Genomic DNA, 25,515 nt, shown 5'->3' with positions numbered 1-25,515 from the left:
AGATGCTAATCATCTACAATGAAACAATTATGCCAAATGAAAGGCATGAGATGTGACAAAAAAAAAAAAAAGGCAAAAGAAAAAAATTGAAAAGTTTATGGCTTAAAAATCTGGTCAAATACACAATGCTCTGAGTTAGTTTAATAAAGAAAAAATTATTTCAAGTTATAGTTGTGTTTATACATATTTATACACTTATGTATATACACATATGCATTTTAAGATAAAAAAAATATATGTTTCCTTATCCTATAGCATCAGCAGCATGCCACAGCTAAAAACAGAGCAAAGAGGAGAATCTTTATGGGAACAACTCTATTGACAAACAGTTTACTTATGCACAGCTGACTTACCTGCTCTCTAAAACCATCTCTTCCACAAATGGCACAGACCCTCCCTAGAACCATTTTAAAACCTACTGTATCTGAATTATGCTTGAAAATCATTATGAACTCAAATCAATGTTTCCCAGATACATCACCTTATTTTTTTACTTAATTTCACAGGAAGCAAGAACATGTTAAAGTGAAGAGTGTGGCTTTGTGGAAGAGACCCTGAGGCATCTCCAAGAAACTATTCTGCCTTTGTTTGAGCAGCTGCACCTTGGGTGCTTCTTCCCTGATAACAGAAGGTGTGTCCACGAGAAAATGAGGGAGGAAAGATGGGTGGTACCTGCCTACACTGCCTGCCTGCCTGCCCTTTGGGACCACTGTGCCTGTGGGCTGCCTCTCCCCAGCTCTGGAGTGTGAGCAGTCTCGTACCAGTGTAGATGAGAGTGGGAACAGACACAGAGAAGTTCTGAGTAAGTCGTGAGCCAGTAGCAGTGTGAATTGGGCTGTTGTGAGTCGAGCGGCATCCATGGCTTGGCGGATGAACCAGCGGAGACCTGAGAGAGTTTGCAGCCAAGGTGGAAGAAAAGAAAACAATACACACAAACAGGTTGCAAAGTTATGTTATCAATGATTTCAGGGAAGTTTAGCTAGAGGAGATCTCTTACTCTAAGCAGACTCTAAGAATTTCAATTCCTAGCATGCAAGAGTCCAGATGAAATAAAAGGAGGGAAAGGAACAGCTTAAGCACTTGCTTGTGACTGCATCATTGATTCTTTGGCAACTAGCCATAAAGTTAGTAAAGCCAAGAATAAGAAGAATCAAATTAGTTGACTTTGCTGCGTTAGAGAAACATTCCCATTTTTTGAACTGAGACAACATCCATCACCAAGCTGAACATGGATAATTTGGGAGGTGGAATTTCCACATATTGCTGCAGAGTGAAAGACACTGGTTTATTTATGGACACTTTTTAAGTTGATAATTACCAGGTCTACCTTTTTTTGTTTTTAAACACCATGCTGTTGTTCTATGCTGCACTGTATCCGGAAGTCCTTTTAAAGGCAATTTTTTAAAATCAAGACAAGTCACCACAAGCTATGCTGTGAAATAGAAACCAGTAGTTTTTAAAAGTCAGTCCATATTTTGCAATATTTTGCAGAGCAATTGATGCTTGCACAACAAAAATGCCTCATCTCTATTGTAGTGACACAACAGTTCAAGTTAATGAAAATGGCTACTTCAATTAATACAGCCAGAAATACAGGATATGTAATACACTTCCTGGTGCAGTTTTTTCCTTCCTGGATTGCTCTACCAAACAGAAGATAACTAAAATATCCAAGCAAAAAAGTATCAACAGTTTGAAGAAGACTGCAAGTGTATTTCTAATAATTTCTATTAATATCAAAATACTGCATTCACACTGTTTGGTGCTGCAGTACATATGACAAAAATCACAAAATTATACTTCTCATCATAAAGATTGCTCTGCAAGCTCACTGTCTACCTGCTTTGCCACAGTCCTAACTTGTTTTACAACAGTAAAAAGCAAAACACACAATAAAAGATGAGACCTCTTTGGGGTCATTGTCTAAATAACTGACAGAACCATCAGAATTCAAAATTTATCTTCTCTTATATGCTCATAAACATTTAAACTTGGACCAAAGGTGTATTTCTGAGAGGCCTTCACAAAAATGTTCATCGCACAAACACAGCGCCAAAGCAGAACTAATTACAGTTAAACTGGTGGATTACAAGCCAAGATATGTAGTACTATCACTACATAAATTCAAAGAAAGTCATCTTAAGTAAGAATTACCACTCCAGCTTCTACTGAAATAACTAATCATCCAACCTAAAACATTTCAGAATTGCAGAATATAAAACTGGGTTGCAGACAAATAAAACTACAAAAGAAAAACAAGTTCTGGGAAAAAAAGAAATCACACCGGTTATGAAAAACTGAATGAGTATGAAAAGAAGAGGTGAAACTTGTTTCCCTACAAGCTACTAATTCATACTTACTCCTTCATTTCTTTGGATGGGGAGTTACATGCAGGTAAAAATGCTGATGTGTTACTTATTTTATCCAAAGTGCAGGCTGTTCCTATGGCTCTCACTACGAGTCCAGACTCTCCCTCCAAATCAAAACACTGCAAATAACCAACAACAGCATTTCCTCTCATTTCAAGCACCTTCAAGCCAATCTTCCTTTGCAATTCACCTACAAAACAAAAGGTAAAGAACTCATAATTGCAGCGAACTACTTCTATTCTCTTTTGTGGTCTTTGACCTCTGCTTTTGGAGTGCCAACCAAGTCAGTAGAACAAGTAATAAATCCAATCCTACGTAGCTAGGACAAGGAGCCGGTCACAACTTCGGCCTCCTATAACATTGTGTGATACTAATGACTTACACAGCTTTTTGCTTTTTTCTCCAAATCCATTCTGATTGCCAAAACAACATGTTATTTCACAGGGCTTTTTTCCACTAGTCTTTATTTTCAGTAGGCTTTTCTTCCTTTTTTCTACTTATTTAGAAACTTACGTGAGTTCAAGAACACAACCTCTGTCTCTCTCTGAATACTTCATATAGTTCAAGACAATGCAACATCTTTGAAATCTACATTTCTTCATTTACCAATTTATTTAAGCATATTTCAACTTAATTCATACTTTTTGCCCCTCTACTGCAAACCAAAGATTACCACTGTATTAGCTGCACACAAGGGCTGAAAGACTGTGACTGTAAGAAACTGGTCTGCCATTGATGCTTATTTAGGAGGATATCATAAAAACATTAATTGATCTATGTAGTTGGATTGCCTTGGTAATAACTAAGGTGGAAAATATCATCTCTCTTCTTATGAAAATGAAAGATTTCTAAAATCCTCTTATAACAAACTGAAAAATCCTCACTGTCACAAAGGATGGACTAACAGTCCTAATGTCACTGCTGCTGAGAAATCAAGTGGAATGAAATGGTCACAGAAAATTTCCTGAGTTGGAAGGCACCCACAAGGATCACCTAAGTCCAACTCCTGGCTCTGGTTTCTACTGCTTTCTGGAAGTTTGATTTTAAAATTACCAGCACAGGTTACTACTGTAAACTTCTTACCTGAAGTTACAGTCCGTACCTGTCTTGAAAAAGTTCTAGAGTTGAGATAGAGTATGAAAGTTTCTTTTTAACATAACACATAATATGACAGAGATCTGTGAAACAGCCTGGCTCACTGTCAGAAGTTATAGATTTATGCAAGATTCTTTATGTGTGACCACCAATAACAGTATCACACATTTTATTACATGAGATGAAACAGTAATGCTGTGAGTTCTTTTGGGTTTTTATCCTCTTATCTATTGCCATGAATAAAATCTAGCAGAATACTTTATCTCCCTGCACTACTTATGCACAGCAAGAAATATGCAAATGTGAATTCTGTAAACTAATATGGGAACTATATTAAAAAAAGTGTCTTCATGTTAGTTATCACAACAGTTTAGTTATTTTTTTCCCCCACAGCGTGCTGGCCCTCCCAATGAAGGTACTAACGTCTCCATAATCTTTTATGTTGCACTACTTACTGAAGATCTCGAGGACACCTTTCACTAGACCAGGTTGCTCTGAGCCCCATCCAACCTGGCCTTGAACTCTTCCAGGGATGAGGCAGCCACAACTTCCCTGGGCAACCTGTGTCAGGGCCTCACCATCCTCACAGGGAAGAATTTCTTCCCAAAACCTAATCTAAACCCACTGTCAGTTTGAAGCCATTCCCCTTGTCCTGTCACTCCAGGCCCTTGCAAATAGTCCCTCTTCATCTTTCTTCTAGCTCCTTTCAGGTACTGGAAGGCCACAATTAGGTCACTCCAAAGCCTTCTCTTCTCCAGGCTGAATAATCCCAAATCTCTCAGCCTTTCCTCACAGGAGATGCTTGAGAAACAATGAACCAAGCCTGACCTCAAAGAGATAGGATGAGTAACATAAGTATTGATAAACACTGTATCTGAGATAGTGTGTAATTGCTCACACACTTCAAAACAGTTCAAAGAGGGTGAAGTTCATTACTTTAATTGTTTGAGTCAAAATTCCAGTGATACTCCTCATATGGGTTAAGAACATCTTCAGAAAAGTTTCACAGGTTTGACCTTGCTAAAAGCAACCAAAAAATTAGGCAGCAGCATGGCCTCGTCAGGTAGAGAAAAAAAAAAAAAAAAAAAAAAAAAAAAAAAAATCAGTCACCCTGTCCATCAATTAGAAAAACATAATCCTCAGAAACAGAAGACACTGTGAACTGAAAAAAATCAACATAACTAACAACAAAACTCATATGCAATCTTAAGCAAGGCACTTATTCAAATCCTGAACATTTTTAGAAGCAGCAATAACCATTACAGCCCACATGTTTAATACCTGACATGAGTGAAATGAGTCGTTGCCGAGCCTCATTCGATGCCCTGGGAGTACGGATTCTGTCTATCCACTGGTACTCTGGGTCCTCATTAACTACAAGTTCTTCCACAAATCCATGAATTATTACTGCTCTGTAACACTTAGGAATAGATGTAGCTGTTAAAAAATATATACATAAAAGACGTAAGACATAGGTCTATGAGCCAAGAATAGCAAGAAAAACATAAAATTAGACATAAAAATGATTCCAAAAAGTTTTCCAGACAATTTTCTTTGACAATGTGGACATACCCAGGCAGTTTTGCTTGTGAGATCACAGAACCCTGATAAGATAACTGTTCAGCGCACCAGTTACAGTATGTACCATTATGAAACCTTTTCACTTTGTGCCTCTTTAAAAGGATATGGACATAAAATAACACCGCATGTGTATGCACAGACACTGAAATGCAACTTATGGAGATTAAAAAATCCCATCAGTTATTTACATTGTTTCGAGATATGAACAATAAAAATGTGTTAAAAAAGAAAAGCAAACTAAACAATTCTTTGCATTTTGCTCCAATGTTATCTCCACTCGGTTTATGCAATGAGGTGGTAAGAGAAGGGAGGCCAACACAAGAGGCAAAGAAAGGAAAGGAGGAAAAAAGGTTTTTGTTCAAATAAACTTTTTTCCTCTACTTACTGCAAAAAAATTTGACTCCACAGGATGACTGTCTAAATCTGTTTAAATCATTGAAGAGATCTACTTTCACCACCACATTGATCTCCCCACGTATACCTATTGATAAAAAAAATTAAATACCAGAAGTTATAACAATATAACTGTTCAATACAAAACTAGACCTACAAATTATTTCCTATTATTAGTAATTAATCCCAGAGGAGCAGGAAGCCATATCCTTGCTTGTCAGGTCTGCTGCAGAAACACTGACTCAGAAGAAGTTTTTAGTTCCGCCAAGCCTTTGAGGCTGAAGCAATAAAAGCAACACTCCTCAAATGCCTATTTGCACCAAACAAGACTTTGTAAGAAAGATGGGACTGGGAAAAGAGAAGCCATCAGCCTCTTGATGCTGCAGTGGCCTCTGCTGCAGGGTGCTTTCTCTGCTGAATTTCGTCCCTGAAACAATTTCAAAATTGCAGTAAAGCTCCTCTCTGAAGTTCAACCCAAGGAAAAAGATTTATGGCTCTTTCTAGAACCACAAAGTGGAACAGGAAGTGTTTGCAAAATACTAACTGTGATGAGAAATATATAAAAAATAAGGAATTACAGACCTTTTAGACAAAGCTTAATTTTCAACTATGACTAAACCTCACTAGAAATAGAATATTTTCTAACACACAACCATTCCCTTTCGACTTCTCTACTTTCCTGTTCTGAGCTTTTTCTACTTTTTCCCCACCCAGTAACAAAATCATTTCACATATTATAGGTTCTGACATATTGAGGACTAAACTTCTTGATGAGTCTGATTTCTAGCATCTTCAGAAGCCTGTATCACATCAGTACATGATACCCAAAGAGCAGCACTGGATTTGTTGTTCAACTCAGATATTACTGCAATAAAATCAGCTGCATCTCCCTTCCAAAATGCCAACAGAAAGAAGCCTTCAGTTACTATAACAGGAAATGCCTCAGGGTTATGTATTTTCACAAATAATCATGTTGAGGTGAAAGAAAAAAATTTTAATACAAACTTATGAACACTGTATTTATTATTTTTTAAGGAAGCATCAATTAATGTTTGCCAAGAGTCAAGATAATTGGAATCTAGAGCTATGAGCATGAAAATATAAGAATTCCAATTTTACTTAAATAGAAAAAAGCTGTGAAATACCAACATATCTGAAAAAATATAGAGAAATCTAACTCTCTCTAACCTACCCGCTGTACACATCCTGAAACAAGTGTTTGCATAATTTAGCTCCAGAAGAAAATGTGTGACAGGAAAATGTGCATAGGATAAAAAGGTAATTTAAAAAATACATGCAATATTTCTCGATATTTCTGTTCGCTGGTTTAGATGCAAAAAATACTTTGCATCAGTTATGATGAGCATCTGGTAAACACCATTATTTCCCAACAATAATTTATAATTAGCTTTTAATATTATTAGGTCATTTAATTCACCCTGAATAATGAATGAGGGAGATAATGGCAACCACAGAGATGTTCTGCACTAAGGTATTCAATCGGCAAGTTAATTGCTCTAAACTGACACTGGCTCTCTGAGACAAAAGCTATTTCATTAAAATCAAAAGCAAAAATATCATTAACTTCATCTTCTCATACCTTCAAGACATTCTGATGAAATTCACCTAACACTGAGAGCACTTGCTGCATGGAAAAGGAATTTCATCCTGTTGAAGATATCTCACATTCTGTCCCTTCATCTCAATTAAGTTTATCCCAAGTCTCAGGAAGGCACACCCCAAATAACTCCAGCAAAGTTACACTCATTTAGCAAACACGTGGTAATTGGATGAATATGTCTGAGTCTTTTTTTTTTTTAATCTGAATTTTGCAGCAACTAGTGAAGATTTTTCCCACTTGTCACAAGTCCTATGGAAGGCATTCTGCCAAGCACTGGTCTGAACTCCTATGCCAGAAACCTTCTCATGCCAGAAATTTTCTCATGCCAGAAACGAATGGGGAAAAAAAAAAAAAAAAAGCCAGGAAAGTAGTTTTCCAACTCCAAAGATAAAATTATTACAAATTTCTGAAGACAGTTTACAAGATTATAAGAAGCAGATTACATTTCAAACAAGACTGTTTTAAATTAGAAAATCTTACCATGAATGGTATCATAAATTGGAAACCACCCTGAAATAACTGTGGCTGCTTCACTATAGAGCAGAGGATCAATATCTATGTACACTTTGCCAATGGCATCATTGGCACTGTATGTATCGTGATCAAGAACTGTGATCTGGAGAGGCTCATCTTGGAGGTCTTCATCATCTACCTGGAAAACAAATATTAACATGGAATCTGAGTATTTAAAAATGTGCAGGGAAACACTGATGAAAAACAAACACAGAAGAGAGGAGAGTTAGTTACGAACAGCAACCTGACACAGATAAACCTGTAATTTCAGTTTCCTGAAGCTAAACAACACATTCAGTTATTTTGATTTTATCCTTCAGAGACTGATGAGATCCTGGAAAAAGAGCTATCACTGGAAGAAGAACAGAAAAGCAAGATTACAGTGATTTTGCATTTTTAAATTCCACAGTGTTTTAAGTCACACTTCCTAGATTGCCCACCCATCTCCACAATACATACTGATACATAAAAAAAAGAACAAAAAGAAAATTTAAGATAAAATATCTCAGAAGACTATTACACTCTGAAGTTAAGATTATGGTGTTCTCATCACTGGTCAATGGCTTAAAAGAAGATATTTTACACAATCTGCAGTAAAAATTCAGTAATTCTACATATGCAATTTCCTAAACAAAAGCAATAATCCATCTACAGATAATTCAACTATTTTCTTTTATGACTAAGACAGACATTTCACAACTTTTTATGTTGAATGTCACAAACCAAGAATTAAGTTTGCTAACAGCAATGGGATGACTCATGTATTTGAAGAATTGTGATACTGCCTTAGAACACGGTAAATGAACCAGAACTACACATTCAAGTGTTCTAATAATTAATTTATTCTAAACATCCTCATTTTTTAAGTAGTAAAAAAATGTAGTAACAAAAGAGGAACATGTAGACACTTGCTCAGGGCATAATGTCAAAGGATATCAACAAATTAAATCCTGGAAAGCAACAAGCAATTATAGGAAAATGCTGAGTGCTCTCATTATTACATAAGGAAACGGGAAGATAAAGTGTCCAATAATTGTTGTCCAAGCTCTTTATTTTGTAATCTTTGCATAGGAATTTTCCGTTTTCTCCTTTGACAAGACCATTATCTTTGCAACCAAATGTAAGACTTCAAATACCAATTAACTTTCCTTGTTCAAAATTAAAAAAAAAAACCACAAGAACACCCATACTTTCATATATTTATACATATTTGTACCAATAACTGTACTGAAAAAGCCTAATCCTTGCTACATTCCCCCCACCTTCTCTGCAGTATTCTCTTTTCTAATAGAAAATTTAAGTTGAATCCAACCTAGCAAGCTTTTGTCTTCACAAACACTCCTAAAAAGCCAATGAGATGCCCTCAGCAAACAAGGACTGACTGGAGCTGGGTTTGCTGAAAAGACTTTGTTGTGTATTTAAACACAAATACACTTCAGTGCTCAAAACTCATTTTCTGCCAGAAATGCAATTATTTCATTAAGGGCAGCTAAACCAGAGTGTCTACATAGTTACAGGCAAACTCCTAAAAAATACTTACTTCAAATTTGAACCACTCAGAATTCCACTGAGGATTAAGTGATTTGGGATATACGTCTGTCTTAAATGTTGTATTTCCAAATTTCACCTAAAAATACAAACATTCAATTATCAATTACAAATAATAAAGAAATTTTGAAACTCCTTAAATTGACATATGCAAATAATTTCAAATACGTATTTCAACAAATCATTTTTTCTCACTGAGAGTGCCTTTTAAAATCAATTTACATATATCAGTATCCATGTATCAATGACATTTCCAATCAATCTCTCTCTCATACTACTAAAATTGTTTCTTTTCTTCCTCAATCATTTGAGAGGCAAAAATATCACTTATATTGGCTTTTCAAAGTCACTTGGCATACTCTCCTTGCCTTCTATAAGAAAAAATATTAAAAATATTGATAGTTTATGTCCTATTACTCTTCTCTCTAGGATTTCTCAATCAGCTTCATAGACAATTGTTAAAATAAGTATAAAACCAAACTGGATTTGAGAAATAAAGAGAGAGTACTATTAAAAATTAGATATTTTTCCATACTTTTATTGCTTATTGCACCTTCAACCACATAATAACCTATTTCAGCAGCACCCATACGGTCTCCACAGGTGTCTACTTCAGTCAAAGCCCATTTGGGTTTTGTGGGGGTTTCTTGTTTGCTTTTTTAAAGTGAAACTGAATTTCTGTGATGCTCCATACATCAGGAAACCGCACAGCACCATGTAAGAGCCTTTATCTTACTGCAGCTTTCATTCCAAATCATTCACAAACACTTGCAGTTCTCTGAATGCTGCCTCTCAAAAAAATGAGCACTTCACCTCATACCAAGTATCTGATGGTACTTAAAAATACTGAAAGTTACATTTTTAAGTTTATTCAATAATCTTAAAGAAAATAATGAGTATACTGATAGAAAAGAAATGCTGGAGTTAGAGGTGTGTAGATTTTGACAGCTGTTACCTTTTAAAAGTCTAAATGCATTTTGGAGACTAAATTTAGGCCTGGATTTGAAAACTGTGTAGTAATTCTTTTAACACTTCTGCTCAAGACAGTATTAAGTAACCACTTCATACATTTCAATAATATAGTGATTATTTTGCACAGGTGCATATCCCAGCTCTGAAGAGATTTTGCACTTGCTTAAGTACAATAAAGTGATGTTAGCATTGGCTGTAAGTTAAGGGAGCTTCTGACTCCAGAAGCTGCCAGGATGCAACAGTCCTGAGCTCTACCCCACCTACTTTAACATGTTATCTTGGGAGTAAATCAGTTCCCTTAGAGCTCCAGGCAGTTATAACTGAATTTCCCCAGTACTCCAGCTACTTCATTGAAGCTTGTAGAGACAACCAAACACCACACTGCTGTCCACTGTGCAAAGTTAAAAGCACATTTATGGAAGAAATTGTAACAAAATATTCTGAGTTGGGACAAGGATCATTGTGCTCATACTGGTGAAGTCCAAATTTTGCATAACCTGAGCCAAGTAAGAGCTCTCAAGTCTCTTCTCATTTTCTTTTCTAGCTCTAAGTTTATATTGCAATATTTAACAAGGAAATTTAAGGCTAGTTAACAACCAGAACTTTAATATGTGCTTTTCATTTTTTTTTTAAGGAAAAACACATTGTAAAGTTTTTCAGCAATCTCATACAGAAAAATAAAACAATAGTTTCAAGCTCAATTTATTTTGAAGTAAATCTCACCTGCTGTATTGCCTACTTCACATATGGAAAGGGTAGTTACTCCACACTGTTCCTAAGTAACAATCCTAAAAGCAACGCCCCCATCTGTGTATTTCTTTAGCCTTATTTGTACCAAGACACTCATGGAACTCATGTTAACCCAGCTAAGCAAACTGGTCTTGATGAAAATTTTGATTTTCCTTTTTTGCTATGCTAGTATTTTACTATATGAATTTCAAAAATCTACTTTGCTACACAGACAGTACGGTTAGGAACAAGTAACCCACAGAAGAGGAGAGCTGTTTCTCCTAACACAGAGTAAAAACAGGCCACATGAAACTCAGTGAACTGTATTTCCTAGTTCTGTTTTCCCTGTCTCCTGGTAGCAAGCATCACAGTTGTTGTAATTTTAAACTGGATTAATAGGCAACCTACAAGAGAAGATTTTATAAATTAAAACCTGACCAGTGAAACAGCTGACAAAACAGTGAAATGCTAAGTTTCATGTAATAAAATATAAATACATAAAAATAGCTGTACTATTTCAGCTCCACTGAAAAGCTGAAATACATCTTCACTTTATTACGGGTAACTCTGCCATTAAGCACTGCCATTAGAGTCTAATGTCAACCAAATTTTTAAGCACCAAATGAAATCAGTACTTATATACCCCAATTTTTTAAATATTAATATTATCATATTTTTCAGTGTATGCAGTTCTAGAAAGGCGTTCTGTCTTCCTACCTTAATTCTAGTATTGTGCCAACTTCAATCACTATTTGTGGTACAAGACATGGATTTTCATAGCACATTATTTAAAAATAGCTCTGATTTTTCTGAGAGTATGATTCCTGAATCTATGGAATGCTTCTGAAATGTTCTAAGTCATCCATATTGGAAATAATGAATCGAAAAACATAAGGATCATGTAACAGAAATAACAGAAATCATAGAAAGGCTTGTGCTGGAAGGGACCTTAAAGTCCATCTCATTCAAACCCCTCTGCATGGGCAGGGATGTCACCCATTGGATCACGTTGCTCAGAGCCTCCTCCAACCTCGGCCTTAAATAATTCCACTTATTTTGCACTTCAACTTGTTTTACAATCCCTTCCTGAGAAACACCCTATATATTGCCTGTTAACTATATGACTGTAAAGAAGGTTGAAGTTAGATACTCTGGGTGCAATAAAGTGATTAAAACGCACAAATAATATCAAATATTTGTTGACTAAAAGTCCCCTTGGAAAATATTTTAGTATTTCAAACATTTTAAATGGAAAGATGAATATTGGCTCTAAAAGTAAAGCCTGTACAACCACTCATATATTAAGCAATATAACTGATTTAAAGATGATCTTATTACTTCTCCATCCTCCTTACAACACGTCTGCCTAATCACAGAATCATTTAGGTTGGAAAATACCTCAGAGATCACCGACTCCAAGCTATGATCGACCACCACCATAACAACCATACCATGGCACTGAGCGCCACGTCCAGTCTTTCCTTAAATACCTCCAGGGACGGCGCTCCACCGCCTCCCTGGGCAGCCCGTTCCAATGTCTGATCACCCATTCCATGAAGAAATTCCTGCTGAAGTCCCACCTAAACCCGCCCCGGTGCAGCTCAGGGCACTGTCTCCTCGCCCTGCCCCTGGTTCCCGGGAGCACGGAGGTGCGGGACGGGCCCGGCAGGTGCCTCCGCCGCGCGGGCCCGGCGCGCCCATCCCGCTGCCCCTGCCACCAACCTCCACGAAGGCGTCGGTCAGGTCGCTGGCGCGGTCCATCACCGGCAAATGGCGCCCCGCCACGATCTTGACCTTCAGCTTCCCCGGCATCTTCTTCCTCCCCTCCCCTCCCCTCCTCCTCCCGCAAGCTGCAGGGGCAGCGCGACCGCGCCTGTGCCATGAACGGGCGGGCGCGGCGGCTGCGCATGCGCGGGGCTCCCACGGCCGCCCCGCCCTCGGCCGGCGGGGAGCGGGAGGGGAGTTGTAGGGTCAAGGAATTGTTAGGGCTGGAAATCACCCTGTCCGACAGCCTTGCCAAGGCAGGGTCACCTAGAGCAGGTGACAGAAACGTCTTCAGGTGGGTTTGGAATGTCTCCAGAGAGGGACACTCGACGCCCTCCCTGGGCAGCTGTTCCAGGGCTCTGCCACCTTCAGTGTAAAGAAGTGCTTCCTTCTGTTGAGATTAAACTCCTTGTGTTTTACTTTATGGCCATTGCTCCTTGTTCTGTCGCTGAGCACCATTGAAAAGAGTCTGGCACCGTCCTCTTGGCACCCGTTTGAGATATTTATATGCATTAATGAGATCCCCTTTCAGTCTTCACCAGGATAAACAGGCCCAGCTCTCACAGTCCCTTCTCATTAGAGATCCTCCATACCTCTCATCATCTTTCTTACCCTCTGCAGCACCCTCTCCAGTAGCTCCTTGTTTTTCTTGCCCCGAGGAGCCCAGAACTAGACACAGCACTCCAGATGTGGTCTCACTGGGGCCAAGTAGAAGGGGAAGATCCCTTCCCTTGACCTGCTGGCCACACTTCCCCATGGACCCCAGGATTCCACTGGTCTTCCTGGCTGCAAGGACACACTGCTGTCTCATGGTCAACTTGTCACCCACCAGGACTCCCAGATCCTTCCTCGCAGAGCTGCTCTCCAGCAGGTCACCCCCAGCCTGTGCTGGTATTTGGGGTTGTCCCTCCCCAGGTCCGGACCCTAAACCTGGCCTTATCCCCCGGTACCGCCCCTGCCAGGCTCCAAGATGGCGCCCGCGGCCTCGGGACGCCGCTGGTAAAAGTCGAGCGCCGACTCTTCGATGGGTTCTGTGCTGGGGCGCTGCCCAGGCCAGCCTGAGCGCCGAGTCATCGATGCCCGGGAGTTGCTGTCCCGGCTGCGGTGGGATGGACCGGGATCGCATCCCGCCTTGTGTCCGCTGGCGTAGCCTCCGGATACTCTGCCTTCCCGAGAAAGGAGCTAGTACACCCTCGGGATGCTCTGCTTTCCCAAGGAAGGAGTTCCTGCGATGAATACCAGTTAAAAGGGAGCATGGAGCACACGTGCATCCCCAGACACTCGGTGGGAGTGTCCTGTAAAGCGTCGAAATTCAACACCAGCACCCCCCCACCCCCCTCCCCGTGGGTTTGGCTTTGTTTTCTTAATCGAAAGACAAACATTTACAGTATTTGAAGGATTATGGATAGATTAAACGGAATTTAGTTATCAGAAATAGGATTTGATATGGTTCTTGCAGCCAGGTTGTAACTTTCTGATGCCTGAAAAAGCTCTTTGTTTAGGCAACAGCACTGTGGGAGCTTGGCAAAAAGCAAAGGAGCAGGGCCAGGAGTTGGATCAGGTGTGGTCCTACAGGTGGGATTATGGAACCGGGTTGTGTGAGATCCTGTGGGATATGGGTTATGCTGCTGGTGTGGTCAGGAGCAGGAACATAGAAGAACCCTTGTGTTTTGGTTAAGCACTTGCCAGGTGTTGAGCCAAATAGTAGATCTGCTGGGATTATTTTATCTTCTTTGTAGTTTTACAAAAAAGCTAAATAATGTTATGGGCTAGATACTCCAATGCGATACTCCAAACAAACCATATGAAATGCAGCAGTGTGTGATGTAGGGAATTAAGGTATAGAAGATCTTTGGCTGGCTGTCCTCGGGCTACCTGCAGTTAGTCCCACCAACACAGCACATTTTCTCTTGGGCTTGTTTGGAAGTTACCCTTGGAACAATCCATACTGTTGCCAGTATTCATCATATCCAAGTAGATTATTAACAGGCTAAATGCTTGTTTTTAACTCATCCATCCTTGTTTAAATGGAATACTATAATGAGGCTGGCCCAGCAGGAAGGCACCTGGGTGTGCTGGTTGGCAGCGGCTGAACATGAGCCAGCTGGGCCTACATGGGCAAGAGGTCAGTGACATCCTGACCTGGATCAGGAATAGTGTGGCCAGCTGGACCAGAGCCGTGATTGTCCCCCTGTACCTGGCACTGGTGAGGCCTCACCATAAACCTGGCATTCAGTTTTGGGCCCCTCAGGACAAGAAGGACATTAAGGGGCTGGAGTGTTTCCAGAGAAGGAAACAGCTTGGGAAGGGTCTGGAGCACAAGTCTGATAAGGAGCAGCTGAGGGAGCTGGGGGTGTTTAACCTGGAGAAGAGGAGGCTCAGGGGGGTCTTCTCACTCTCCACAACTCACTGACACAAGGGTGCAGCTTGGTGGGGGTCAGGCTCTGCTCCCAGGAAACAAGGGACACGATGAGAGGAAACGGCCTCAAGCTATGCCCAGGGAGGTTCAGATTTGACATCAAGAATTTCTTCATGGAAAGGGTTGTCAAGCATTGGAACAGGCTGCCCAGGGGGATGATGGAATCCCCGTCCCTGGAGGTGTTCAATAAATGACTGGATGCGGCACTCAGTACTCTGGTCTAGCTGACAAGGTGGTGATGGGTCAAAGGTTTGACTCGATCTTGGACGTCTTTTCCAACCTAAATGATTCTGTGATTCTGAGACTACTCCCAAGGTAAGTGTCTTGGTTTGAAAGACAGGTGTCTGCTAAGGAAAGCAGAAGCTTCCCTTGGAATGGAAAATATGACCCCCTTCCCTCTGAATTATTATAACCTTGAAATTAAGCGCCTTTCAGGCAAAGACATGGAAAAAGGAATAACAGTTCTTTACTAGTATGTATATATAAAACAAGGCAAATCAAAACCCAACAATGGTAACACAACAAACAAGAACAGAAAACCCAATAAAGTCTCCTTCTGCTCTCTAAGCACTTTCCCCTCGGGTGCAGTTCCGCTCACAGCCGGCAGGGGCGCTGGTGGCTCCTGGCCGGGCAGGGCCGGTGCGGTGGTTCCCCCGCGGCTGCAGGGGGCGCTGTGGCGCGAGTTCCGTCACGTCTCCCTCTCGTGGTAATGGCGGGCGGGCTGGGTGGGAAAAATGAGGTGCAGCAGGAACCTCGGAGCAGCGGCCAGAATGGCAGGGCGGGCGGGCTCACCCGGGGTAGCAAACAAGAGGTAGCAGAAACTCGGCAGCTGTGGCAGGAGCCGCGGGGTGTCCCAGCAGGCAGGGGGTACGTGGCTACAGCGTAGCAAAAAACCCGGAGCAGTGGCAAGGAAATGGCGGGGGCTGGGCAGCTGCAGCCCAGGTCCCAAACACAGCCGGAGAGGCTCCTTTGGAGGGGAAAAGGGCTCCGGGTCCCGAAGTTTCCCCTGAGGCACCCGAGCAGATAGTGAAAGGGTCCTTTTTTTAGTGAGGTAGGGTGTTAATAAGGTTCCAGTGCAACGGCCGCTCCCACAAAAAGAGCTTAACTCCTGGTAGAAGGCAGCAGGAGACGGAACCAAGCAGCGGTGGTGAAATCTCCCGACAGCAACCACAGCCTGTTTCTCCTCCGAAACCGCGAGAGCAAGAGAGCAGGGAGCTGCGCCCAGCCCAAGTCTCGAGGTATCTCTGCTCCTCCACAAGAAACCTCCCAGCTACGAGAAGAGCCAGCCACACCCTTCCTGTGGCAACTTCTTTTGTCTCTCTTAAGTATCGGTCGTTATGGCTTCTTAGCGACAGATGGGACAAAATTCCATGAGAGTAAGAAACAAAAGGAAAAATCCTAAATCTCAACAGCAGGATAGGTGTGAAGAGCAAAGATCCAGGAAGGAAATCAGAAGCAGAAAATATGCTACTAATGTTAAGGGTTTAGTTCAGACCAGAAATGAGCTTTTGGAGTGGAATCTCCTGATCTCGCCTGCTTAAATGTTGTTTTGGCTCACATAATCAGGGAGTTATACAGCATATGAACAGAAAAGTGTACGGTAGCAGTACATCAAATACACTGTAGGTGTTATAGGGCATTTGGGCCCTGGCAGCAAATTAAGCCAGGATTAAGTAACCCACCAGACCAGTGTGTTGATGTCTATATAACTTAGGTCAAAGTAACAAAGTGCTTATATAGCTTGGGTTATAATATATCTACATAACCTTAATATCAATATAACCTAAATCATTACTTTTCATCAATATAACCTGAAGCATAGCCTTCTATACTTACATAGACTGAATCATAACTTCTATACCTATATATCCTGATGCTTATATAACCTGAATCATAAGTTTTGATACCCATATAATCTAATATTAGTAACTTTTTATACAATGTAATGGCTAGTATATAGTTAACTAGTTGCTTATATGCAGAATAGAGAAAAAGAGAAACAAAACAGAACAAAACACCAGGTGTATAGTTTTAGAGATAGATAAGTGTAGTACTAATGAGAAATTGGCAAGCCAAAGCCACTTAGCCACAAAACAAAGAATTTAGGCCAGTTAAGACCAGATGGACTGAAGAGCACCGTAACTGCACATGCCCCGAAGACAAAGTTGAAAAGTTCAAGTGCAAAGAAGACTTTAGAAGTCTTCATCAAAGAAGACCCCCACAAGACCTTGGAACTGGGGAAATGCATGCATAGTGCAAAGAATTATCTAATAGCCATGAGATCATGCTATGTAAATTAGTTCCAGCGCATATGTGATGATGCTGTAATGACATAGCAACATTAAGCAAAATTTACTGTATAAATATACCACAGCACTTGACAAAGGTGGGTGAGTTAGGAGGAAAAATCCCCCTCACCATCACCGCTGCAATAAACAGATACCTGCTCTATAGACATCAGTCTATGGGGATTTATTTCCAGCCTATCTTTAGGGCATCAGTGTGGTGTGGATGGTGGGTCCTCAGCACTGCTTCACCCTAAAAATGGGGCCATTGATCCACTACACTACTTGTGAACACAACCATTCTTAACTTCCCTGTTACAGTAAAAAACTACCAGTAGATGGGACTACAGAAAACTCCAAACATTCCCTGTTGTCCATGTCAGATACAGCATTGTTTGGCATTTTTTCATTTCTGGTACTCTGCTTTAGAGCCCAAGATTGAGGGAATGTAAAATAAATTCTGGACTTCAAACAAGTAAAAACAACGTAAAAGTAAACTTTGTCATGTGTTCTTTATTTCTGGCAAAACTTCTGTTTATTTGCTGCTTTTTCTAACATTTTACGGATGTTGCCTAGTGAACATCTTCCTCTCTCTGAGATTATGAAATACAGGGGTTAATGCAATGCATATTTCTTTCTCAAAAGATTTCTGAGGATCCAGCTTTTTCAATGGAAGATTCTAGTGGTCAAAGGACTAGAAATCAGAAAACACCTGTTTTGGAGATTCAGTTCCAATCTGGGTTTTAGATACTTGGAAAGATGAATTAGGTATTATTTAGTGCATTAAGAAACCTGTTTGGTGTATTAGACCTGCCTTGGGGCTGAGGATTTTCTATACTGGCAGAATGAGACATGTCTTTCCATAAATTAGCATGTTACTTCACACATTTCCTGCCAATGGCATTCCAGTTGTCTAGGGCCAGCAGGGACTTCTGAAAGGTAGCAGGGACTCCGCTGAAAGTATACTCAGACCCCTAGAATTTATAAACTAATTGAGGCTTCCAAATAACATTAAATTTCCATCAGTTTTAAGCAAATATAATGGATATACTGGAAACTAAAGCTATAGTATGTACATGCTCAGTAATATGCATGCCAGAACTCCACAGAAAATACTAAAAGGTGTATTTTCATCATAAGGAAAAAAGTGATATCTGACTTTGCATTTCACTTTATTTCTTGCTGAGTTTTTTCCCTTCTGCTTAGTAGTGCTGTTTTAGTAAGTCATTATAATAGAAGTCCTGTTTCAGCAAGATAACCACTGCAATATGCTTAAAGAGCAGCATTATCTTACTTGAGCAGGTACTGTTATGTATTAAATGGCACTGTAACTCAACTAAAAAAATAAGAATATTGCTAATTACAATATTGAAGTCATCTCGTGTGGGACAGTGAGTGTCAGAAAAATAGGAGAGTTTTTTGTGGGAGAGTTGGCCACTTAAATGTAATGATCCATGTGTCCCTTCTTTTTCAGTTTTAAGTAAGATTGAGAGTTTGTGATAGACATGCATGTTGAATGTTAGTTTGGAAATTGATACTTCAGAGATAAGGTTTTCCTTGTAACTTCAGTCTGCTGGCCCATCGCATCAGGGTAGGTTTCAATTATATTGGTTTACCAGCCTTTGAGATAGAGATTAAAAGGTGGTGGTCTAGGTTTTCCTCAGGTTACAGCAGGACCTGGGATGTGGTGGGCTGTCTCTTATCCACAGGGAAAAGTGCTTTTGGATTATATTGTCTTGACTTGATTCAAACAGAAATTAATGAAAAGCTTTTTGGAGGGGTTTTAGTTTGTTGAAACACAGAAAAAAATGCTTTTTATCTCTGGTTTACAGAAGGTACTGGCTCAGTTTCTATTGCAGTTACTGTTGTCAGAAAAACTAATCCACAAACACCAGAGGTTTATGTCCAAAAAGGAGACAGAGGAGTCCTGTTACTTCGCATAAAGGGAGAGGCCATGGGGTATTCCCCTGGGGTCTCTCAAATTGTTAGAGGATACAGCCTCCTTTTTATTCTAATTTCCCGGCTGCATTTCCCTCTCTCTTTCCCCATTGGCTGAGGTAGTTGCGAGGTACAGACTCCCTGAATTGCCTTATAGAGACCCCCTTCTAATGTTTCCCCCCCTCTTTTTCTTTTCCTATGGAATTTATTGTTATTCCCATTGCTTCTTTCATCTCTCTGTATCTATCTCTACCTATCAGCACACCCACAGTTTGTGAAGACAAATTTATCTCATTCCCTTCACTGTCATAAGCAGTCTTTGAAACATGAATCTTTCAGCTATCATCAACAGTGGAAACTGCAGTGTCAGATTTTGGTTTGTGGAAAAATCCTTGTACTTCCCTGTAAAACTAACCACACTTTTCAAATCAATCTGGCTTAAATCTGGTGGACACCAGTCTAAAAATATTTTTGATAGTGCTCATAGGGGTTCTTTATCCACAGTGATGGATCCTTAGTAAAGGACCCCTGCATCCCAGAAAAAAACCCAAACTTCCTTCTGCTCTATTTGTGCTGTGCTATATGCCCACTGCAAGGATTTTGATAAGGGCAAAATCCTAGTCACTACTGTTTATAATTGCCTGTATGTATCTGATTGACATTGCAACCCTAATCCCTCTCATTAGATTAAAAAATACAGTGAAATCCTCTCTCAATAAAATCAGTAAGGTGAAACTGTCTCCCTGAAATGAAGATATGGGGTTTATTATGAACAAGTCTTCATTACTGAGACTTCTGATTTACGCTGGAGGAGCTCACTGTAGTTAGGCTGTTTAAACACAAGATTAGAGCAATATTAATGTCTGTTAGTATCTACTGGAATAAAATCCTGCTACCATAAGAATCTCTAATATAACAGGTGTGTGATAAGGGAAGGTTGGAAGCCTGAGCAGAACCAATTCAAACTTGAAATATGTACTTCATTTTGACTCTCAATTACCATTACCCCAACACTGCCAATTCTACCACTACATCATTACCCTAATTCCACATCTATGTGTCTTTTAAATATCCCATAATATGTATGAAAAAAGCTTATCCAATGAACTCTAATTCCAATAATATTCAGAGTAATATTCCCATGAAGATCTAGTGAATTGAATAAAACCTGGTTGTCCTTTAAGGTAAAAAATAAGCCAAGAATTATTCTCAAGGCTTACATTAAAGAGGGTAAAAACAAAGACCATATGTCATAGTCCTAAAATTGTATTTCTAATTTTTTTACGTACACTTGTTTCCTGTATATAAAATGAAAGTATTTCCCTTGGAAATGAGATCTCAACACTTTGTATTCTTCTGAATGTGACACCTTTCCAACAGTCTACTCGTGTCAATCTTCTGTGGACTTCAGCAGTTTGGGGTTTGGTCCATATCAAGCAATTTGTAAAAATAGAGAGCCATCAAAATCATAATAATTGTAATTCTGTTTCATTATACTATTGCTGTCTGAAGGTCTTGATTTCCATCTAGACTTGAAAGAAACTGGATAAAATAAATATTCAGTGACACAGGAATGAATGCAATTGCCTACAGGGGGAATCAAACAACTGGATCTGATGCCACGTTCTCAGCCAGTAATTTGATATCATTTCTCTTTCTCACAGTTCTGAGGGAAATAACACTGCATGTGACTTGGTGCTTTTTATGAGTGGCAATGGCATAATTGGGATATCAGTTCACAGAGATTGAACCAGAAACCATGCGCACATGCTCTAGCAAAGATATTGAGTTACAAGCAGTAGAATAATAATAACTTCCCGGAGTCCTTCCTGTGTACAAAGCCCTAGTTAATTAGTCAATACCTAATAAGTAATTTAATTAAATGTAGTTGTCAGCAGCAGTATTTATAGCATTAAAAAATAAATAGTCCTTCAGTGACACCTTCAGCATTTCTGCCTTTCTTCCTTTTAAGGGTTGAGACAAATGAGATCTTTAACTGGGTCAGTAATATGTATTAGCCTTCCACAGTTATTAAAACAGTTATATTTGCTGGTTATATTATGTTATTTTATGTTGGTATTTTCCTTTTACCTGCCTAAATGTAATAAATAGATCATTTATTCAGGTCCCACACCAAAACATGGACATATTAATGAATGCATGTATTTATATATTGAAATTGCTGTCAGGATCAAAGGTGATGATCCTCCAATTTTGAAGAAGGTTAAGGCTTATTAAAGCCATTGTCCTTGTATGTCTCATCAACAACTATGGCACAGGCAGCAAGAACACATAAGTACTTCTCCACAGGTCCGTCTGTGCTGCCAAAGAGATTATTTCAGCTGTAATAACTGCATAAACTATCTTTAGAATAGTCTTCAAGATACTTCACAAGATATGAAAATTATTTTCTGGTGCATTAAAGACATTAAATTGTATTATAATCAAAACAATAAATCTTTATATTCTAAAACATGGAGTGAGTGCAGTTCTTAATAATCATGTGATGCTTTTGCTTTGTATGTTCCATTTGAAATGGACATGGTGATGTGAGTTATTAAATGTTAAAGTATTAAATATATAAAAAATAAAGCTCATTAACAAAGCAAATTGCTGAGTTTTGGTTTTAGCAGCATGTAATGCCTCACATCCAGCTTCTTACAGAAGTGGAATTCAAGCTTGTGTCTACACAGTGATACCTATTTGTTGTCAAAACATGATACAGAGGGGTTTGTGTAGTGCCAAGCCAAAGGAGACTGAAGAGGCTCAAGATCTGAATTCTGAGTCCTCTTATCCATGGCTGATGGGTTAATGGAACAAGATGAATAATTCTAACAAAGCAAATAATTTTTTTAGACTTATCTTTATTCCTGAATGCATACCCACCTGAGGTTGAAAGGAAGTATCCATTCACAGAGAAAGCAGAAAAGTTCAAGAACTGCAGGATAACCCCACAAACCTTTCAAAGACTCTTAATGTATATATGGCTGTGGATTCATAAAACTGAATTATGTACAGTGGAAAGAAGATGATAATTCCTTATTATCCAACAGGAATTAATCCAGTTCACTTTCTTGATTATTAGCCATTTGAACAAACTACTTTCCATCTTTATTCTCAAGCAAAAACTCTTGTCCAGTAAAAGCTGGCTAAAGGAGAAGCCTATCATTGGTGCTTGTTCTTTGAGTACTGTCTTAATTCATTCCTGGCAGAGCTGTGTCCAGTGCTGCATTTGACCCTGTTAACAGCAATTTATGGGGCTTTTGAAATGCAAGGACAATGTCTTCAGACTGTCTTCAAAGCACAAAAATTCTCTTTCATCAGGCCTGTGCTGCCTTTCTCTTCTTTTATGTATGGAAGAATTATGATCATCACCTTGGAATTTCTTGATAGCAGCTGAGGGAGATGCTGCTTTGATTTTCTTAGCCAAGATTATTATGAACAGCATGAGCTGAGAAATACTTGCTAAATAAATTGCTTAATTATACAGAAGAATACTGCAAAAGTACTTCCTAGCACCAAAGCACCTAGCAGCTGGGAAAATTCTATCAAAATTAAACTAGTATTTAACACAAAATAAGGAGATGTGCTACTGTATTTTAAGAAGTAACAAAAAATCCCTCTCTACAGTAGCTGAGAGTTTTCATGTACACAAGTATATGATTGCCATCCTGTAAGAGCTGTATCCTACAGTTTAGGCTCTTGGAGTAAGAAAGATCTCTACTCCCTAGCCATTATTAATATAAGGACAGACTGTCCTTTGCTAATTTTAGCAGTCTGAAAAAGGCAAGGAGGAATAAAAATATTCCAGTACATCCATCCTCATTTTTGAACATGTTCACTAAATTTGTGTTATAATTTTACATTCCCAGTCTTGAGATGCCACAGAAAGTCACAGATGGCTTTTCAGTAGTATGAAAACCTACTGGGCTTCCTGATTTAATTGCTATGGGTGCTGAACCCTCCAGTGAAGAAATTTATATAATCAGTTTGCAAAGGACAACCATTCCAAGAATTTGTTGCAAAGCATAGCTGTGATCTGTGTGAAGGCCTAATTCTAAATCTGAAGAGTTAACTGCCTTTACCTGGAGTTTCCTATTTTATCTGTGGCCTTCATTTCCAGCGGTTTTCCTTTTATGCCAGAGATTACATCAAAGCACTATGTTAAGTTTCAGTGCCTCAATTCAATAGATTAATCACTTCATCAGCCTTCATTTTGGAGGATTGTTTTGAAATTAAGACAGATCTATATTATTTTAACCTTGTTTTTGTTTTCATGTGTAGGGAAAGAGTTTGATAGAACTGATCTTCAAGTTTAAAAAAAGCACAAATTGTCTCAGATAACATTTGAAACATTTTTCTTGTATATCTGCCATGCACAATCTTTCTTAATAAACACATGCATGTAAGGGCTTGGTTTTGGTTTTTAGGTGTCTCCGAGATAAGACAATGTGAACTATCCCGATAGAAGAGTTGTACTGCAGATAGATTTGAATTTACATGTAGCCACTGATGTGGGGTTGGTAGTTGGTGTAGTCAGACTACTCATAGTCCATGAGCTGAGTGAAGGCCTAGGGGAAACTCTGCTAGAAGTGGCTGGCTTATTATCCATGAGTAGGAGTTCTCATTACATTATGAAGTGTTTGACATGCACACACACAATCTGTTTAACTGTCATGGACTCTGATATTCCTCTGAGCCAGGAATCCTTAGCGCAGAGCCTTAGACAGATGAGAACATGGGAGAGAACTAAGAGGCAAAATATCTTTGGGATTGATGCTACCAAGGTGGGGTACCACTAGAAAAGTGTGGAAAGGATGATGACTCCCCCTGCCATTTTAGATACTTGCCTGTCCTTTGTAATTCACATCTTTCAAGGTTTTTTTAATCAGGGATTGTTAGATAAGCTTAAAAATGGTTTCCATGAACACTTTTTATTATCTGCTTGCAGCAGGGAAGTAACAGCTCAGTCTTTCAGATGCAGGTTTTGCAACTCTGGTCTTTTCCAGCCTCTAACTGAGTCTGTGTTATCAGAGCAGGCTGTTAGAGAAATTGTGTTTCAAATCTCTCTGTGAGAAGTTTTATTTCAAATCTCTCTGTGATACTGAGTGGCTCCCAGAGGGAAGGGGATCTTCACCTCATAAACCAGATATGTGGCACAGTTTCATTTTCTGTTCATGGTGGTAGACATGTTTTTCACACAGCCACTGAAAATGACTTTGTTATGTAGTAAAATGCAATCCTCACTCACAGCTTTGTTGACTGGAGGTATCTAAATTGTGATGAACAAAATCAGGTAGTTGAAAAGTGCAGCTAAAAAGTAATCTGGAAAAAAAATAATTCTGTTATAACCACATGGTCAGATGCAGAGAAATATCAAAACTCTTAACTAGAGGTGGGCTGGATGTACATGGGGTTATGCTTCTCTGTATAACCCTCCTCATTCCAAATTGCAACAACTGAAAATAGTGGGATGCTGAATTTAAAGTACAGCTCTAGCATTGCTGGGAATGTCTGGTGTTCCTTACAGATATTACACTACCCAGCATTAAGAAGCCTGCTATTTTTGATTCAGTCTTGAAGAGGACAGAGTGATTAGGATTCTTGTGATTTAACTATGCTTGTTGGTTGGTTGATTTGGGGGAGTTTTGTTTGTTTGTTTGTTTTGTTGTTGGTTTGTTTGTGGTTTTGTAGCGGTTTGTTGTTGTTGTTGTTTTGGTTTTGGTGTTTTTTTGGGGTTTTTTTTGTTTTGCTTTTGTTTTTGTTTTTAATTGAGACATTTCTTGTCCCCATTTCTCATATTTGAAGTCTGTTTTAGGACCTGTGCATGATTAGAAATTTCGAGGTAGAATTCCAGTATCAGTTTATGCCGGATATATTTTCTGCACACTAATGTTGTTTTATAGCCTAAATGTATATTTTGCCTTCAGGGTACATCTGTGCAGAAACTTGTGATGAATGGTTCTGTCCACACACAGCTCTTCTGTTACGAGGTGGAACCAGCCAAGCTACAGACTTCACTTACAAGAGGATGGGAGTCTCCATTTACCTTATTATGTCATTATCCTTTATCCATACTTGTTTTGGTTTTCTGTTTTGTTTTTTACTATATGAGACCAGAATTGGACATGGTGTTTCAGATGAGGTCTCAGCAGTGTTTGTACTACAGTCCCCCTACTTCTTTACCCCGTGTGCCTCTGGATTTGCAGGTAGTCCCTGCTGTGACCACATTCTCTAATACATCCTGGGATTCCTTCTGCCTTTTTGACAAGTGTATTACATTAGTGA

The 25,515-nt window shown here is 39.4% G+C and overlaps 1 protein-coding gene across 10 annotated transcripts in view; it reads right to left on the bottom strand.

Annotated features, from left to right (window-relative positions):
• C2CD5 (C2 calcium dependent domain containing 5) overlaps positions 1-12,656 on the bottom strand; it is a 58,787-nt gene extending 46,131 nt beyond the window's left edge. For 6 of the 10 annotated variants that reach the window (XM_082279993.1, XM_082279996.1, XM_082279995.1 and 3 more), the window contains exons 1-6: positions 12,544-12,656; positions 9,113-9,199; positions 7,540-7,711; positions 5,431-5,526; positions 4,746-4,901; positions 2,361-2,559 (exon numbers count right to left, since the gene is read on the bottom strand). In XM_082279993.1, the coding sequence (XP_082136119.1) occupies positions 2,361-2,559; positions 4,746-4,901; positions 5,431-5,526; positions 7,540-7,711; positions 9,113-9,199; positions 12,544-12,633 (800 nt within the window). In that variant the 5' untranslated portion in view covers positions 12,634-12,656. Of the gene's footprint in view, positions 1-676; positions 1,609-2,360; positions 2,560-4,745; positions 4,902-5,430; positions 5,527-7,539; positions 7,712-9,112; positions 9,200-12,543 lie in introns of those variants that run through there. The other 4 variants (XM_082280000.1, XM_082280001.1, XM_082280002.1 and 1 more) reach the window with 3 other exon arrangements.
• Positions 12,657-25,515: the final 12,859 nt, after the last annotated feature.

This window comes from Coloeus monedula (genome assembly GCF_965178545.1).
Source record: "Coloeus monedula genome assembly, chromosome: 4".
In the NCBI taxonomy this organism is placed as follows: domain Eukaryota; kingdom Metazoa; phylum Chordata; class Aves; order Passeriformes; family Corvidae; genus Coloeus; species Coloeus monedula.
This window is presented reverse-complemented; position numbering and strand designations above follow the sequence as displayed.